The 20,113-nt window shown below is 43.0% G+C and overlaps 1 protein-coding gene across 4 annotated transcripts in view; it reads left to right on the forward strand.

The window, feature by feature from the left end:
* The first annotated feature begins 376 nt into the window (after positions 1 to 376).
* LOC121579106 (coronin-6-like) overlaps positions 377 to 20,113 on the forward strand; it is a 38,530-nt gene continuing 18,793 nt past the window's right edge. For 2 of the 4 annotated variants that reach the window (XM_041893405.2, XM_041893406.2), the window contains exons 1-3: positions 377 to 623; positions 13,040 to 13,241; positions 19,901 to 20,023. In XM_041893405.2, coding sequence (XP_041749339.2) covers positions 13,059 to 13,241; positions 19,901 to 20,023 — 306 coding nt within the window. In that variant the 5' untranslated portion in view covers positions 377 to 623; positions 13,040 to 13,058. Of the gene's footprint in view, positions 632 to 13,039; positions 13,242 to 19,900; positions 20,024 to 20,113 lie in introns of all 4 variants that reach the window. The other 2 variants (XM_041893404.2, XM_041893403.2) reach the window with 2 other exon arrangements.

Genomic DNA, 20,113 nt, shown 5'->3' on the forward strand with positions numbered 1-20,113 from the left:
GTAGGGAAAGCCAATTGTATTGGCCCATATGGGCTATCCGTTTAATATATATATATATATATATATATATATATATATATATATATATATATATATATATATATATATATATATATTTTAGGCATATCTGACGGTTAATAGAAGACTATAGTTCACAGTCACGGCAGGTCGTCTACGTTTTAATGTAAGCCACTATCCCACTGTCCCTCTTTAGGCTCTTGTATAGAACAGCCTGGCGCGCGACCACCTGACCCCCGGCGCGCGGTCCCAGCGCAATCTATAGCTCTTTCACCCTCACGCGAGAGATAGCCCGACACCGATAGGGCTCTTTCGAAAATAGACAGGACCCCCCACCACACACACACACACACACACACACACACACTCCCTTTTCTCTCTGTCACCCCTTTCAGACCCACTCCCTTCTCTCTCCGCTGAGGAGCGTCGTTGTTATACCTCGCTCCCCGTCCGCCAAGTCCTCACGGAGTGTACAAAACTGAACCAGAGAAAACACTTCAATAAGCAGGGAGCGTTACCGAGAACAGAAAACTACCAAGGGAAGGGGGGAGAGGAGAATTCGGAGGGCAAACGACAGTGGAGATCCCCAACAAATACCGAGCTGAGTGAGTGAGTGAGTTGTTTCAATGAATTGACCTAAAGCGGCTGTGTTCTAATATCCTTAATAATCGATGCAGTTGAACAGACAGCTTCTTTTACCGCGTTGTCTGTGTGTTGCGTAGTAATGCTGGGAAAGTCATGGATTGGGACTGCGCCCTTTTTCTCCGCGGACAGTGGCGAGTTTAAAATTGTGACGGCTGAACTAAATGGAGCACGTTGTGCAAGAGAGGGGACGTTGTGCACGGGAGGGGGGAGGACTAACCCCCCCACACACCCACCCCCTTCTCTCCCTATAGGGGTGAAATTATTAGTCTACTGTGTCAGGTTTCCAGGTGTGTGTCCATACGCGCGCGTACGCGCACATGGAGTGTATGTCTGCGTATGTGCCGATATTCTTGTTATTTGACAGATCATGGAGATCGGTTTCATTGTACTATTTGGGATGGTTAGGCCCTCTCCCCAGAGGGGTAAGGGGTAGGGCTGGGGGTGGGGTGGGAAGGGACAGTTTGGCATGTCTATATTAGGAAAGTGACCATGTCATTCTTTCACTCTGTCTCGAGAGCCATGCCATGCGCCAGGGCAGAGCACTGAATATAAGAGTTCTAATCTAATTCCTATCGGAACACAGACAGACAGACAGACAGACAGACAGGCAGACAGGCAGACAGACAGACAGACAGACAGACAGGCAGGCAGGCAGGCAGGCAGGCAGGCAGACAGGCAGGCAGACAGGCAGACAGACAGACAGATAAGCAGACAGATAAGCAGACAGATAAGCAGACAGATAAGCAGACAGATAAGACAGACAGACAGACAGACAGACAGACAGACAGACAGACAGACAGACTGGAACATTACAGACAAACGGAACTTGTCTGTACTGTAATGGAACTAGTTTAATGCACTGATTGTAAGTCGCTCTGGAAACGAGCGTTTGCTAGGTGACTACATTTTTGAATGTAATGTAAATTCAACTTTTATTTCTGGGATATTAACAAACAAGAAAGCTGCGCATTACTATATTTTAACTTTGAACGGTTTGTTTATAAAGAGTAGGCCTACCTTATTACAGTGTTACAAACTGTTTAATAAGAAGACAAATGTCCCTAAAGATAGCAGTAAAAACTATTCTTGTTTAAAGAGAACTTCTTGTGATGGAGTTGGGTAACTAAGAGTGTGGTCCTCTGTAGCTCAGCTGGTAGAGCATGGCGCTTGTAACGCCAGGGTAGTGGGTTCGATCCCCGGGACCACCCATACGTAAAAATGTATGCACGCATGACTGTAAGTTGCTTTGCGTCTGCTAAGTGGCATATTATTATCATGCCTTTGTAGAGTAGACATGTTCTGTAAGCATAGTGTTCACCAGCATGGTTTCTATTAGGGCTGAATGGCTGGAACCCGGTTACCGAGATTTACTGCCCAAAACCACTCCCTTTTCGCGGGATAAATAACTGTGAGGAAGCGGTAAATTATAATAAATTATATATATGAACAGCATGGCGTGAAATGGAATTGTTAAATGATATGCAATGTCTAAATCTGGCTTCTCTATGGCCTCTGCATGAAGATTCAATGCCCAGGGTGGGGACAGACAGCCCATCTCGGTATGGAGTGCAGTTTACAATGCATGTAGACCTATCATCTCATCATGGTAGCTTTTTTTCTTGTGACAGGTAGGCCTACATTTGCTGCAGCATAGCCTATGCTACAGTAATATAAGGACCGAATGCGCGTCAAATTTAAACCTTCTCCATCTGGCTTTCGGGGGTCACCTTGATTTTAATTGTAAAGATTAGAGTTTTTTAATTGCAGCTGCAGAGTTTTAAAACTGCATATCACTCGAATATCGTTGCTTTAAATCAGTGCACGCACTAGCACTCTGGCAGTCTTTCTCTCTCTCCATCAACTCCATTCAAATTGCATCCAAAATAGATCATCCTGTTCTAGATTGATATATAGCCCTATACATAGATGTCCTAGCCTACCTCTTTCAGGTAATAATTTCAATGCAGTATTAGCCTTATATTTAGCGTATTAATTATGCGTTATGCATAATAAGCTTCTAACTTATAGCCTCTGGCTCTTGCACTATAAGCAAGCACCTGTGCTCAGCTGGCCTCCTTAAAAAACGCTCCTTAGCTCAATTTTTTTGTTTTGTTGCATTTCTTATACCAAAAGACTATTCGAAGAGGGAGGCAAGCTCTTTTTTGCTGAATGTTAAATACAGCAGCCAATAGAAAACACTGGTAGTTTGAAGGATGAGTGTAGTTTGAAAGACGAGCGAACGTGCGACGGCGGTACACCATAGCAGTTATTTATTCAGACCCATAACCATTCAATCTTCGTGAAGAGAAGCGAAAGCCGTCTGCATCTAATTCTAGTCCAATATTATTCAAGGATGTCATTTAGAATGATGAAGATAAGGACAACAAAAGTGATTTAATTTAACTGTTGAGAGCGAGGAAGGAATGAAGCAACAATAGAGAGAGAGAGGAGGTAGGCTAATAACATCAGGGGAAATATTATGAAAGGTATATATGCATCAGCCTACTAATTATACAAATAGGCCCTATTATATTTCAAAATTAAAATCTAATTCGCTAGCCTATACTTGTAGCTTTGTAGGCCACGTGCTGCACCAGAATCACATGTTCTCTTATGCTTTATCATGGTTTGAATATAATACAGTATAATACAATACAGTACAGTAATACAGTATAATACAATACAGTACAGTAATACAGTATAATACAATACAGGACAGTAATACAGTATAATACAATACAGGACAGTAATACAGTATAATACAATACAGGACAGTAATACAGTATAATACAATACAGTACAGTAATACAGTTCACACTCAAAAAGATTAGCCTACTGTAGCTTGTTTCATTTATTTACCCAAGAGAGCATAAAGCTAGCTACATCTATGGGCTTTTATATAGCTAGCTACATCTATGGGCTTTTATATAGCTAGCTACATCTATGGGCTTTTATATAGCTAGCTACATCTATGGGCTTTTATATAGCTAGCTACATCTATGGGCTTTATATAGCTAGCTACATCTATGGGCTTTATATAGCTAGCTACATCGATGGGCTTTTATATAGCTAGCTACATCTATGGGCTTTAGATAGCTAGCTACATCTATGGGCTTTTATATAGCTAGCTACATCTATGGGCTTTTATATAGCTAGCTACATCTATGGGCTTTAGATAGCTAGCTACATCTATGGGCTTTATATAGCTAGCTACATCTATGGGCTTTTATATAGCTAGTATCGTATCTGAAGATTATGCCTTTGTTAAATGTTTTGGAGGAACAAAGAATGTTGTTTTATGATCTTAGTTCAAATGTAGCGTTTGGAGGGTGATGCCCCAGGGGAGACTGGTGATTGGCCAGAAGAGGGAGTCACCCCTCTTTTTGCATTGTTTATAAATAGGGGTTAAACGATGAGACGTCAGAACGGCCATGGCAATCGGGGAGCCGTTCTCCGGACACCGCGGGTCTGTACCTATGCTGTAATCTCGTGGTTTTAATAAAGGCCTTTAAACACGATGCAGCATAGCGGACTCTTTGTTGACAGCAATAATTGCCACCACTCATCATATACGACACTAGCTACATCTATGGGCTTTTATATAGCTAGCTACATCTATGGGCTTTTATATAGCTAGCTACATCTATGGGCTTTTATATAGCTAGCTACATCTATGGGCTTTTATATAGCTAGCTACATCTATGGCCTTTTATGTTTTTCTGTTGTGCATAATGTGCAGTAGCCTATATCATATATGTATTGGATAACAGTACAATCATTTGGCCTTTTTTGGTCTTGGGCTCATTAAATGTTGTTATTGTAGGGCTCATGAAATGTATTTAATATATGGGTCATCAGGCTCAGGTTTGAATTTTAAGCAGATCAAAGTGCTAATCAAATCTAGACATATTGATATGCTTTATAATGCTTTCGAATGACACTTCTGGTTTTGGTGAGAAATACAGTGTTACCCGGGAGAAAAGTGATTTATTCTCGGGATGGAACATTTGTAAAATACCGGGAAAATATTCAACCCTAGTTTCTATTCATTCAAAAGTTTGTCCAAGAACAAATCAGTAATATCAGTATCAGAACAGTTAATAAAGTACTTTAATATCATATCTTATCTCAACTTATTCTATTAGTGTTTCCCAACCCTGCTCCTCCAGTACCCCCAACAGTGTTTCCCAACCCTGCTCCTCCAGTACCTCCAACAGTGTTTCCCAACCCTGCTCCTCCAGTACCTCCAACAGTGTTTCCCAACCCTGATCCTCCAGTACCCCCAACAGTGTTTCCCAACCCTGCTCCTCCAGTACCTCCAACAGTGTTTCCCAACCCTGCTCCTCCAGTACCTCCAACAGTGTTTCCCAACCCTGCTCCTCCAGTACCCCCAACAGTGTTTCCCAACCCTGCTCCTCCAGTACATCCAACAGTGTTTCCCAACCCTGATCCTCCAGTACCTCCAACAGTGTTTCCCAACCCTGCTCCTCCAGTACCTCCAACAGTGTTTCCCAACCCTGCTCCTAATCCCGGTCCCTGTTGCTAGAGCAGTGACTTCAACTAGCTTTGGCTGCCACCTATTGGAAAGGAATGGTAACTACACTGGGCAGCTAGTTGAATCAAAGGATACTTTAAAAATATATGTCATTTACATGGTAGTGGAAACAGATAAAAGAAACAGGATTACAAAAATACATAGTCAATTACAGGGTTATTAAGGTGTTTGTAAAAGTTCCAATGAAACAAGAAGAGGATTCACATAAAAGGCTTGTGATTGCAAGTCTTTGCCTCATGCACAAGATCCATAGACAAACAACAGCAGCATACCTTAAAGGGGCAATCAGCAGTTGCTACATCCATTTTTGCACTTATAAATTAATGATATGTAACCATTGATTCTTGAATAATCTAATTTATAAATGCCTCATGAGCTTAGTTCAATTGTCGTACCTGATCAGAACCCCAAATATAAGCTTGTTTTACGCCAACATTTGTACAGTGGGGAAAAAAAGTATTTAGTCAGCCACCAATTGTGCAAGTTCTCCCACTTAAAAAGATGAGAGAGGCCTGTAATTTTCATCATAAGTACACGTCAACTATGACAGACAAAATGAGAAAAAAAATTCCAGAAAATCACATTGTAGGATTTTTAATGAATTTATGGTGGAAAATAAGTATTTGGTCAATAACAAAAGTTTCTCAATACTTTGTTATATACCCCTTGTTGGCAATGACACAGGTCAAACGTTTTCTGTAAGTCTTCACAAGGTTTTCACACACTGTTGCTGGTATTTTGGCCCATTCCTCCATGCAGATCTCCTCTAGAGCAGTGATGTTTTGGGGCTGTCGCTGGGCAAAACGGACTTTCAACTCCCTCCAAAGATTTTCTATGGGGTTGAGATCTGGAGACTGGCTAGGCCACTCCAGGACCTTGAAATGCTTCTTACGAAGCCACTCCTTCGTTGCCCGGGCGGTGTGTTTGGGATCATTGTCATGCTGAAAGACCCAGTCACGTTTCATCTTCAATGCCCTTGCTGATGGAAGGAGGTTTTCACTCAAAATCTCACGATACATGGCCCCATTCATTCTTTCCTTTACACGGATCAGTCGTCCTGGTCCCTTTTCAGAAAAACAGCCCCAAAGCATGATGTTTCCACCCCCATGCTTCACAGTAGGTATGGTGTTCTTTGGATGCAACTCAGCATTCTTTGTCCTCCAAACACGACCAGTTGAGTTTTTACCAAAAAGTTCTATTTTGGTTTAATCTGACCATATGACATTCTCCCAATCCTCTTCTGGATCATCCAAATGCACTCTAGCAAACTTCAGACGGGCCTGGACATGTACTAGCTTAAGCAGGGGGACACGTCTGGCACTGCAGGATTTGAGTCCCTGGCGGCGTAGTGTGTTACTGATGGTAAGCTTTGTTACTTTGGTCCCAGCTCACTGCAGGTCATTCACTAGGTCCCCCCGTGTGGTTCTGGGATTTTTGCTCACCGTTCTTGTGATCATTTTGACCCCACGGGGTGAGATCTTGCGTGAAGCCCCAGATCGAGGGAGATTATCAGTGGTCTTGTATGTCTTCCATTTCCTAATAATTGCTCCCACAGTTGATTTCTTCAAACCAAGCTGCTTACCTATTGCAGATTCAGTCTTCCCAGCCTGGTGCAGGTCTACAATTTTGTTTCTGATGTCCTTTGACAGCTCTTTGGTCTTGGCCATAGTGGAGTTTGGAGTGTGACTGTTTGAGGTTGTGGACAGGTGTCTTTTATACTGATAACAAGTTCAAACAGGTGCAATTAATACAGGTAACGAGTGGAGGACAGAGGAGCCTCTTAAAGAAAAAGTTACAGGTCTGTGAGAGCCAGAAATCTTGCTTGTTTGTAGGTGACCAAATACTTATTTTCCACCATAATTTGCAAATAAATTCATAAAAAATCCTACAATGTGAAATTCTGGATTTTTTTTTCTCAATTTGTCTGTCATAGTTGACGTGTACCTATGATGAAAATTACAGGCCTCTCTCATCTTTTTAAGTGGGAGAACTTGCACAATTGGTGGCTGACTAAATACTTTTTTTCCCCACTGTAAACAAAGAAAATGTAAACAAACACTATATACAGTTGAAGTCGGAAGTTTACCTTAGCCAAATACATTTAAACTCAGTTTTTCACAATTCCTGACATTTAATCCTAGTAAAAATTCCCTGTCTTAGGATCACCACTTTATTTTAAGAATGTGAAATGTCAGAATAATAGTAGAGAGAATGATTTATTTCAGCTTTTATTTATTTCATCATATTCCCAGTGGGTCAGAAGTTTACATACACTCAATTAGTATTTGGTAGCATTGCCTTTAAATTGATTAACTTGGGTCAAACGTTTCGGGTAGCCTTCCACAAGCTTCCCACAATAAGTTGCGTGAATTTTGGCCCATCCCTTCTGACAGAGCTGGTGTAACTGAGTCAGGATTGTAGGCCTCCTTGCTCACACACGCTTTTTCAGTTCTGCCCACACATTTTCTATAGGATTGAGGTCAGGGCTTTGTGATGGCCACTCCAATACCTTGACTTTGTTGTCCTTAAGCCATTTTGCCACAACTTTGGAAATATGCTTGGGGTCATTGTCCATTTGGAAGAACCATTTGCGACCAAGCTTTAACTTCCAGACTGATGTCTTGAGATATTGTTTCAATATATCCACCTAATTTTCCTTCCTCATGATGCCATCTATTTTGTGAAGTGCACCAATCCCTCCTGCAGCAAAGCACCCCCACACCATGATGCTGCCACCCCCGTGCTTCACGGTTGGGATGGTGTTCTTCGGTTTGCAATCATTCCCCTTTTTCCTCCAAACATAACGATGGTCATTATGGCCAAACAGTTCTATTTTTGTTTCATCAGACCAGAGGACATTTCTCCAAAAAGTACGATCTCTGTCCCCATGTGCAGTTGCAAACCGTAGTCTGGATTTTTTATGGCGGTTTTGGAGCAGTGGCTTCTTCCTTGCTGAGCGGCCTTTCAGGTTATGTCGATATAGGACTCGTTTTACTGTGGATATAGATACTTTTGTACCTGTTTCCTCCAGCATCTTCACAGCGTCCTTTGCTGTTGTTCTGGGATTGATTTGCACTTTTCGCACCAAAGTACGTTCATCTCTAGGAGACAGAACGCGTCTCCTTCCTGAGTGGTATGGCGGCTGCGTGGTCCCATGGTGTTTATACTTGCGTACTATTGTTTGTACAGATGAACGTGGTACCTTCAGGCATTTGGAAATTGCTCCCAAGGATGAACCAGACTTGTGGAGGCTGATTTCTTTTGATTTTCCCATGATGTCAAGCAAAGAGGCACTGAGTTTGAAGGTAGGCCTTGAAATACATCCACAGGTACACCTCCAATTGACTCAAATGATGTCAATTAGCCTATCCAAAGCTTCTAAAGCCATGACATCATTTTCTGGAATTTTCCAAGGTGTTTATAGGCACAGTCAACTTTGTGTTTTTAAACTTTCTGACCCACTGGAATTGTGAAACAGTGAATTATAAGTGAAATAATCTGTCTGTAAACAATTGTGGGAAAAATTACTTGTGTCATGCACAAAGTAGATGTCCTAACCGAATTGCTAAAGCTATATTTTGTTAACAAGAAATTTGTGGAGTGGTTGAAAAACAAGTTTGAATGACTAAGTGTATGTAAACTTCCGACTTCAACTGTATTTCGGATCTTGCACACACTCTTCCATAGTATATCTTGGCTCACACTGTGATGATTGTGATTTGGAGCTCTCCGGTTCATTCAGCGAGTCCTGGTCTTCACTCAACTCACTCTCACTCTCCGTCAGCTCCGTCTGTGGCGGATAGGGGCAGGACTCGGTTGTATACTGATGGTCGTGAGCGCAATCTAGCCGGGCCTCGAGCTCTTTAGTGATGGTCCCGGTGGACCTCTTCTCCACCGCAGCACAGGATCAGTCTGGCACCCAGGGGTCAGTTTGGCATGCTGTACTAACCGTTCTTTCCTGTTGGTAGAAAACAATTAAGGCATCTATTAGGCTAATGTTATATTCAAGAATCACTGCATAAACTTTATATTGTCACTTTTATATCCAAAATGGCCTCAGGGATGACAGATTGTGTCTTGAAATACACAATAGCCTTAGAACTAACATGGATTTGCATGCACCTCCTCTGCCTCCTCCTGCACAGTCTCCTCCAGGATGAAAACCTCCTCTGCCTCCTCCTGCACAGTCTCCTCCAGGATGAAAACCTCCTCTGCCTCCTCCTGCACAGTCTCCTCCAGGATGAAAACCTCCTCTGTCTCCTCCTGCACAGTCTCCTCCAGGATGAAAACCTCCTCTGCCTCCTCCTGCACAGTCTCCTCCAGGATGAAAACCTCCTCTGCCTCCTCCTGCACAGTCTCCTCCAGGATGAAAACCTCCTCTGCCTCCTCCTGCACAGTCTCCTCCAGGATGAAAACCTCCTCTGTCTCCTCCTGCACAGTCTCCTCCAGGATGAAAACCTCCTCTGCCTCCTCCTGCACAGTCTCCTCCAGGATGAAAACCTTCTCAGGGATGAAAAAGATGTCCTCCTGAACACAAACAAACGTTTTGTTAAGACAACTGAACCCAAATATATTGGTTGGCGTTAACAAGCTATCTGTCTTGTATGCTATGTCACACACACACACACACACACACACACACACACACACACACACACACACACACACACACACACACACACACGGGACATTTATTTTTCAGCAAACATTAGCTATGTCAACTTCAGTCTCGCTAAATGAGGTGGAGCTCACAAAACATTCCAAAGACAAATCTGTTAACAAAATGTATTACAGTACTTTATCTGAGGTGGAAGATAGCTACAGTAACTACCTAATAACAGAGAAACTGTGTTGCAATATTAGTTGCAGTTGAGTTGCTTGCTAACGTTAGTTGCTGGGGGGGGTGTTACACAAAACACTTCAGACGCAATTAGCTAGTTACCTTCAACTAGTGTTGCAGCAAAGTAGTCCAGTGTCTAACGCTAGCCTCGTCCAACAACAGTCATGACTCATGACCGGTTAACGTCGCCTCAGGCTCCATTGACTCGTGTCGCCTCAGTCCGGCTTTTGCTTGACTCCGAAGTCAGCGATGTTGATGATGGTCGGTCGGCGCTGACCATAGCTCAAATAAACGATCAAAATACTAAATATAGAGGTGTTTTTGTTAAAGGCACATGTTTAAGATTAGTGGATTGAATGCGTCTCTATGCTTAGATTTACATCCTAAAGTGTTTCCATTCCCCTTTAATAAAGAGCAGTGATACTATCAAGAGCAGTGTGTGGGTTTCTTCTTTTTTCTCATATACACTGAACAAAAATATAAACACAACAATTAAGGATTTTACTGAGTTACAGTTCATATAAGGAAATCAGTCAATTGAAATAAATTAATTTTACCCTAATCTATGGATTTCACATGACTGGGAAAACCGATATGCGTCTGTTGGTCACGGATACCTTAAAAGATAGGTAGGGGCGTGGATCAGTATCTGCTGTGACCACAATTTGCCTCATGCAGCGCGACACATCGCCTTCGCATAGAGTTGATCAGGCTGTTGATTGTGGCCAGTGGAATGTTACCCCACTCCTCTTCAATGGCTGTACGAAGTTGCTGGATATTGGTCAATCCAGAGCATCCCAAACATGCTCAATGGGTAGTGACGTGTGGTGAGTATGAAGGCCATAGAAGAACTGGGACATTTTCAGCTTCCTGGAATTGTGTACAGATCCATGCGACATGGGGCCGTACATTATAATGCTGAAACATGAGGTGATGGTGGCGGATGAATGGCACGACAATGGGCCTAAGGATCTCGTCAAAGTATCTCTGTGCATTAAAATTGCCATCTATAAAATAGCAATTTTGTTCATTGTCCGTAGCTTATGCCTGCCCATACCATAACCCCACCATGGGGCACTCTGTTCACAACGTTGACATCAGCAAACCGCTCGGCCACACGACGCCATACACACTGTTTGCCAACTGCCCGGTACAGTTGAAACCGGGATTCATCTGAGAAGAGCACACTTCTCCAGCGTGCGAGTGCCCATCGAAGGTGAGCATTTGCCAACTGAATTTGGTTACGACACTGAACTGCAGTCAGGTCAAGACCTTGGTGAGGATGACGACCATGCAGATGAGCTTCCCTGAGATGGTTTCTGACAGTTTTTGCAGAAATTCTTCAGTTGTGCAAAACCACAGTTTCATCAGCTGTCCGGGTGGCTGGTCTCAGACAATCCAGTAGGTGAAGAAGTCGGATGTGGAGGTCCTGGGCTGGCGTGGTTATTCAACTTAGTTTGTTGTCCGTAGCTTATGTCTGCCCATACCATAACCCCACCCCCACCATGGGGCACTCTGTTCACAACGTTGACATCAGCAAACCGCTCGCCCACACGACGCCGTACACGTGGTCTGCGGTTGTGAGGCAGGTTGCACGTACTGCCAAATTCTCTAAAACGATGTTGGAGGGGGCTTATAGTAGAGAAATGAACATTAAATGTTCTAACAACAGCTCTGGTGGACATTCCTGCAGTCAGCATGCCAATTGCACGCTCCCTCAAAACTTGAGAAATCTGTGGCATTGTGTTGTGACAAAAATTCACATTTCAGAGTGGCCTTTTATTGTCCCCAGCACAAGGTGCACCTGTGTAATGATCATGCTGTTTAATCAGCTTCCTGATATGCCACACCTGTCAGGTGGATGGATTATCTTGGCAAATGAGAAATGCTCACTAACAGGGATGCAAAAAAAAAATTGCACAAAATCTGAGCAAAATAAGCTTTTCGTACGTATGGAAAATGTTTTATTTCAGCTCATGAAACATGGGACCAACATTTTACATTTTCATATTTTTGTTAGGTATACATTACAGAAGACTGAAATATAACAAAACCGTTTGACATAGAAACACCAGATTTTCAGTGGGTATTTTTGAAATAATGTTTATTAATTATGAAATTATGAAAAATATGAATAACAATCCACCCATGAGGCCACTTGGTCATTCGACTACAGGAAAGGGCTACCCAATCCTGTGAACGGGTTAGGCAACTCCGGTGTCTATACTAGACTAAACAGCAAAGTTAGACAAGATGTGCTGCTTTGTAAATGTCATTCCTGTTCATCATGTTAAGTTTATACACTATACATTTCATTTCTCCTAGAATATTTTTTGCACATGACATATTCTAATATACATTTCACAACATTATTATTTACCTATCCCAACATTGGGATATGCATAGGCACTTTAGGAACTCATACACTTGTGTAAGCCTCATTAACGCTGTTCAACCTTAAGATGTGATGACAATACAACAGAACAGATGATGACGTTTCCTCTCACAGGTGACCAAAAATAACTATCTGAAAGCCACGCAACTAGTCTTCTGATCTGACCCGCTGGGTCATATCTCAATAACCCGGCATCAATAACCCAGCACCCAGCATCAATAACCCAGCAGTTTTTAAAGAAAAATCCAACTAAGTGACCCAACGCCTGCAACCCAGCAGTTGGGTCAACCAAACAACCCATCATGTTTTTTTTTTAGAGTGTAGCTTCTCAATGGAGGAGGTGAGATCAGTCACATGATTCAAGTTGTATTTGTATTTTGTATGGATTCATACCACTTCTCTTGGTCAATAAGTATTTCCCAAAATTATTGAATGATTGATTAAATGATTGATTGATGGAAATTGTATAGATCTGAGATTGTCAATCTCTCACTCCCTCTTTCTCTCTCTCTCATTCCCTCTTTCTCTCTTACCCTCTCTCACTCAACTTTATCCCCCCCGACCCCTCCCTCCCTTGTCTCTATAGCGATGAGTCGCAGCATCGCATGCGACAGAGTAAGTTCCGGCACGTCTTCGGCCAGGCGGTGAAGACGGAGCAGGGCTACGATGACATACGCGTTTCCAAGGTGACGTGGGACAGCTCGTTCTGTGCCGTCAACCCAAAGTTCCTGGCCGTCATCGTGGAGTCCAGTGGGGGCGGAGCCTTGCTCGTCCTGCCCCTCTCTAAGGTCGGTCAGCCCTTAAAAGGAGCAATCCGGCAGTTGAAACAATAACAAAGCAGTAACCCTGACACTTCTTTTGGTAAACAGCTGAGGGATGGGTCTGGAGGTCAGGGATATCTGTTTTTGACCTTTACCTGTATTTTCTTAACTTATCCTGAAAGCAGTATATTGGCTGAAAGACAGTCATCCATGGTTCGATTTGTTTCAAAAGCCACTACTAATACAAACTCACAATATTCAAAAATGTGTGACCCATTGAAATCAACTCAATGACAGGGGGTCATGATTCAACCAGAACAGAATGTGCTAACGTCGCACTGCACTTGACTTTTAAAGGTAATTTATGTTTTAACCGATATCCGTGTCATTTACAGCGAATGTGATCTCTGCTAAAGTCACGGAAATTGCCTGTAGTGGTCAAGTGCAGTGCGATGCACCGTATGTAGGTTTGTTTGAATCCCAGCCTTGGTTTGAAGTTACTTAGAGATGATTTAACCCAATATTTTGAACATGATAAGCTTTCTGTGTTAAGGGTTGGACAGTTGAGTTTGACAGTTGACAGGTAAAAAAATATACTTACTTTAGGTAGCTGATCTACAGTGGACTTCTATGGTCCTAGCTGGGTCTGAGGTCTCAGTGTGTTTACGTTGAGAATGTCAGAGTGGTGTGTTACCTTTCCCTAGTCCAGCTGATCTGCCTGAAGGAAACAGAGTTGATACTGTGGACACGATTTAGGTCAATTCAAAAGATATATTCAGTCAATGTTGTGATTATGTGTGAGAGTACACCTCTAATGTCGGTGTGTGTGAGTGTGTACAGTAAGCTCTACCCCCCCCCGAGCCTCACCTTTCACCCCTATAGGGGTCTTCTCTCTTGGGCCAGAAGTGTTTGCTTCGTGCCCCAGAGCAAAGTTCTGCACCTTCCCACGGGGAACACAGAAACAAAAGAACTGCACCTGTTTCTTCCCACGGGGAACACAGAAACAATAGAACTGCACCTGTTTCTTCCCACAGGGAACACAGAAACAATAGAACTGCACCTGTTTCTTCCCACAGGGAACACAGAAACAATAGAACTGCACCTGTTTCTTCCCACAGGGAACACAGAAACAATAGAACTGCACCTGTTTCTTCCCACAGGGAACACAGAAACAATAGAACTGCACCTGTTTCTTCCCACAGGGAACACAGAAACAATAGAACTGCACCTGTTTCTTCCCACAGGGAACACAGAAACAATAGAACTGCACCTGTTTCTTTCCACAGGGAACACAGAAACAATATAACTGCACCTGTTTCTTCCCACAGGGAACACAGAAACAATAGAACTGCACCTGTTTCTTTCCACAGGGACACAGAAACAATAGAACTACCGGAAGAACAAATATGTTAACAGGAAATATGTATAGCTAGATAAGAATATATAGATAAGTACAGATAGATTTTACATTACATCTTAGTCATTTAGCAGACGCTCTTATCCAGAGCGACATACAGTTAGTGAGTGCATACATTTTTATATACTGGAATCGAACCCACAACCCTGGCGTTGCAAATGCCATGCTCTACCAACTGAGCTACCTTAGACCACTGTGCCACTCGGGAGGACAAGTATAGATAGATAAGTATAGATAGATTAGTATAGCTTAATAAGTATAGATAGATAAGTATAGATACCCCCTCTAAAACATAACAGCTGGTAACTTTGCACCTGGTGCGAAAACCGAACGCTTAGTCTGATCTTACGTAAACTGCTCTCTCTCTCTCCGGGTTACACTCACTGACTGGAGAGGATTGTTCCTACAACCAACGCAAGGCTCAGACTAACTAACCACCTGTTTAGTAAAACCTGCCAAGACATTTCCCAGAGATCAGATTCTCTGAGGATTTAGTTCTAGACTGGTGAGATAAGAGCTGCCATTCATTCGAGGCGTAATTAGCCGTTTATTTGAGCTTTATCGCAAAACATTGATGAAGGCCATCTTGCTGTGAAAACATTTTTACATGACATTTTTTGTCATTTAGTAGACGCTCTTATCCTGAGCGACTTACAGTTGGTGCATTCATCTCAAGGTAGCTAGGTAGGAAAACCACATATCACAGTCATAGTAAGTAAAATTCTTCCTCAATAAAGCTGCTAAATATAAGCAGAAACGCTAAATAATAAATGTATTGCATCAAAGCAATAGAACGTCATGCTACCGTCTTTTTCTTTCTATGCTGGTGTTTGTAACAGGGTGCGTTTGTAACAGGGTGCGTTTGTAACAGGCTGCGTTTGTAACAGGCTGCGTTTGTAACAGGGTGCGTTTGTAACAGGCTGCGTTTGTAACAGGGTGCGTTTGTAACAGGGTGTGTTTGTAACAGGATGCGTTTGTAACAGGCTGCGTTTGTAACAGGGTGCGTTTGTAACAGGCTGCGTTTGTAATTGGGTGTGTTTGTAACAGGCTGCGTTTGTAATAGGGTGTGTTTGTAACAGGCTGCGTTTGTAACAGGCTGCGTTTGTAACAGGCTGCGTTTGTAACAGGGTGCATTTGTAACAGGGTGCGTTTGTAACAGGGTGCGTTTGTAACACGGTGCGTTTGTAACAGGGTGCGTTTGTAACAGGCTGCGTTTGTAACAGGGTGCGTTTGTAACAGGGTGCATTTGTAACAGGCTGCGTTTGTAACAGGGTGCGTTTGTAACAGGGTGTGTTTGTAACAGGGTGCGTTTTTAACAGGGTGCGTTTGTAACAGGCTGCGTTTGTAACAGGGTGCGTTTGTAACAGGGTGCGTTTGTAACAGGATGCGTTTGTAACAGGCTGCGTTTGTAACAGGGTGCGTTTGTAACAGGCTGCGTTTGTAATAGGGTGTGTTTGTAACAGGCTGCGTTTGTAACAGGGTGCGTTTGTAACAGGGTGCGTTTGTAACAGGGTGCGTTTGTAACAGGGTGCGTTTGTAACAGGGGTGCGTTTGTAACAGGCTGCGTTTGTAACAGGGTGCGTTTGTAACAGGGGTGCGTTTGTAACAGGGTGCGTTTGTAACAGGGTGCGTTTGTAACAGGCTGCGTTTGTAACAGGGTGCGTTTTTAACAGGGTGCGTTTGTAACAGGCTGCGTTTGTAACAGGGTGCGTTTGTAACAGGGTGCGTTTGTAACAGGGTGCGTTTGTAACAGGGTGTGTTTGTAACAGGATGCGTTTGTAACAGGCTGCGTTTGTAACAGGGTGCGTTTGTAACAGGCTGCGTTTGTAATAGGGTGCGTTTGTAACAGGGTGCGTTTGTAACAGGCTGCGTTTGTAACAGGCTGCGTTTGTAACAGGGTGCGTTTGTAACAGGGTGCGTTTGTAACAGGGTGCGTTTGTAACAGGCTGCGTTTGTAACAGGGTGCGTTTGTAACAGGGTGCTTTTGTAACAGGGTGCGTTTGTAACAGGGTGCGTTTGTAACAGGCTGCGTTTGTAACAGGCTGCGTTTGTAACAGTCTGCGTTTGTAACAGGGTGCGTTTGTAACAGGCTGCGTTTGTAACAGGCTGCGTTTGTAACAGGCTGCGTTTGTAACAGGGTGCGTTTGTAACAGGGGTGCGTTTGTAATAGGGTGTGTTTGTAACAGGGTGCGTTTGTAACAGCGTGCGTTTGTAACAGGGTGCGTTTGTAACAGGGTGCGTTTGTAACAGGGTGCGTTTGTAACAGGGTGCGTTTGTAACAGGGTGCGTTTGTAACAGGTTGCGTTTGTAACAGGGTGCGTTTGTAACAGGGTGTGTTTGTAACAGGATGCGTCTGTAACAGGCTGCGTTTGTAACAGGCTGCGTTTGTAACAGGGTGCGTTTGTAACAGGGTGCGTTTGTAACAGGGTGCGTTTGTAACAGGCTGCGTTTGTAACAGGCTGCGTTTGTAACAGGCTGCGTTTGTTGGCCTTCTTATTCGGTCTGTATACACGTCCTTGCTAGGGGAAGAATTCAGCCGGTGTTGAAGTCTAGTGAGGTGTTATGAGTTTTTTGGTGTTATCTGTCTTCTCCTGTCTGTCTATGGAGGACAAAGCTCCTGAGGTGTTTCTGTTGGTCTCCTCAGTCTATCCTCACACAGCAAGGTGTTGCCTAAAACAGGGTTTCCCTACCTTCACTTAGACAGAGCAGGTCCCCCTGCCTAACACTCCTACTCAGAGACTGGCTTTTTAAACAGACGGACCCAGACCATAAAAGGACGATATTGACCAAGTCCTTACGGGTCATTTGGCCTACAGATTCTCACAAGTTTTCCCTCTAAGCAGATCACTGGATAGTGTTTTGGGGCGGGGAACATCTTCTGATCTCTGATACTGACTGAATCTGAACTGTCAACTATTACTGAGAAATAGACATACAGACTGAAAGACTGAGAGATAATTAGATGGACAGAAAGAGGGAGGAACAGTGGGAGAGAGGGAGGGAGAGATAAATGAAAGGAACGCTCCGCTCCCTCACTCTTCAACCAAGGTGAATTGAGGAGCAAACTGAAGTGGCTGAATATGATCTTCACTTCAGAGAGGGAGAGATAGACATGGTTATATATTAGAGGGATGGACAGACAGAGGGAGGAAGAGTAGGAGAGAGGGAGAGATATAAAAAAAAAAAAGAAAGAAAATGTATATATTAGAGGGTTGGAGAGTCTATATACAGTTGAAGTCGGAAGTTTACATACACTTAGTTTGGAATCATTAAAACTCGTTTTTCAACCACTCCACAAATGTCTTGTTAACAAACTATAATTTTTGCAAGTCGGTTAGGACATCTACTTTGTGCATGACACAAGTAATGTTTCCAACAATTGTTTACAGAGATTATTTCACTTATAATTCACTGTATCACAATTCCAGTGGGTCAGAAGTTTACATACACTAAGTTGACACAGCCAAGACCTCAGAAATAATATGGTAGACCTCCACAAGTCTGGTTCATCCTTGGGAGCAATTTACAAACTCCTGAAGGTACCACATTCATCTGTACAAACAATAGTACGCAAATATAAATACCATGGGACCACGCAGCCGTCATACCGCTCAGGAAGGAGACGCATTCTGTCTCCTAGAGATGAACATACTTTGGTGCGAAAAGTGCAAATCAATCCCAGACCAACAGCAAAGGACCTTGTGAAGATGCTGGAGGAAACAGGTACATAAGTATCTATATCCACAGTAAAACAAGTCCTTTATCGACATAACCTGAAAGGCCGCTCAGCAAGGAAGATGCCAAAACCGCCAAGATTTGGTTGGGAGTCATTGATGGACAGCAATATTCAAACCATGTCTCTGGTTTTCAAGCAAATTTAAGTCAGGACCACTCAACACCTCTTGGAAAGCCATTCTTGTGTGTCTTTGGCATTAAACATCTTGTAATTGTCCCGCTGAAAAATACAACTATATCCCAGGGTTAGGTTTTCAGAAGACTGAGGCGGGTTTTCTTCTAACTTTTTATCTGCTGCTTTCAAATGTATTTTCATCCTGACAAACTCCGTAGTTTCTGCCGGTGACAAGCAAACCCATAACATGAGGCTGCCACCACAATACTTGACAATACACATCTTCATTTTTAGATTTTTTTATTAATTTGGAAAAATGTTCTATAATTTTCTTTCACTCTGAAAATGTGGAATAGGTTGTGTAGATCTGTAGAAAGAAAAAAAATCTAATTTAGACCAAATTTGGTTGGTCCGGACCAAATCTGTACCAATCACAGACGTCTATGTTTCGCAGGCTTGGACATCACAGTAGAGCACAGCGGTAGAGTTCAGTACAGTACATTACAGTACAATACAGTAAATTATACTGTACTCTGCTGTACTCTACTCTAATGTCCTGTACTCTACTCTACTGTTCTCTAAGACCTATCTGTTTGACCAGAAATAAAAGCCTTTGCTTATTCCTCATTTTTAGAATGGAAAATGTTTGAAACATTTATATATGCCTTGATTTCTGAGAAATATAGCCTCGTAGCTTTCATTTGACACCAAATTCCCATGTTAGTGCCTTTTACATGGAAATGCCCTTGTCACAATCCAACTGCCACTATACAATAAATCCCAAGCTCCCTTCATTGCCACCCCCACACACACACACGCATGTGCAAACACACACACACACACAAAAATGTACTCAAAATGTCATGTGGTTTTGTTAGGAATATGGTTCTATCTAAGAAAGGCTATTTCTAAGGCTGTGCGCTGTACTCCTTCACTTCCTGTTACAACAGGAAGAAGCTACATAGCACGATGGGGTCTGGTTGTCAAGTGGACAGAGTGCGTTTGATGGCTAATAACTCCATGTTGGAATAAGACATAAGAGGATAAAAGGGTTTCAACCCAACACGTTGATCCTGTTGTCTTCTAATATACTGGTGCTGAGAAATACACACCAGAGAAATACACCAGAGAAATACACCAGAGAAAACAGTGACAACCAACCCCGGTCTCCCTCTCCTAATATGTAGAGTGGAATTATGGTTGCGTTCCTTATTGCAGTCCCGCTGTGCAGAGATTATCTGATGTTTAACATCTCAGGAACCACATCGATATTATATAGACATTCTAAAACGTCGGGCATAACTTAAACATCTGTATTGCTGTTGCTAGAATGTAGAGTGTACTAACTAGAGGAGTTAGAGACTATGTATTGTGCAGTGATGTCATCCTCCTTTCTGTCCTGTCCTGTGTGCGTTGTAGATGGGTCGTCTGGATAAGAACCACCCGTTGGTAACTGGCCACACTGGGCCCGTCCTGGACATCGACTGGTGCCCTCACAACGACAACATCCTGGCATCCGGCTCAGAGGACACCACCGCCATGGTAACGCTGGCAGCCTGAGTGTGTGTGTGTGTGTGTGTGTGTGTGGCCTTAGTTGTGATGTCATCCTCTGGACTTCACAGAGAAAGACAT

Source organism: Coregonus clupeaformis, chromosome 13, assembly GCF_020615455.1.
Source record: "Coregonus clupeaformis isolate EN_2021a chromosome 13, ASM2061545v1, whole genome shotgun sequence".
NCBI lineage: Eukaryota > Metazoa > Chordata > Actinopteri > Salmoniformes > Salmonidae > Coregonus > Coregonus clupeaformis.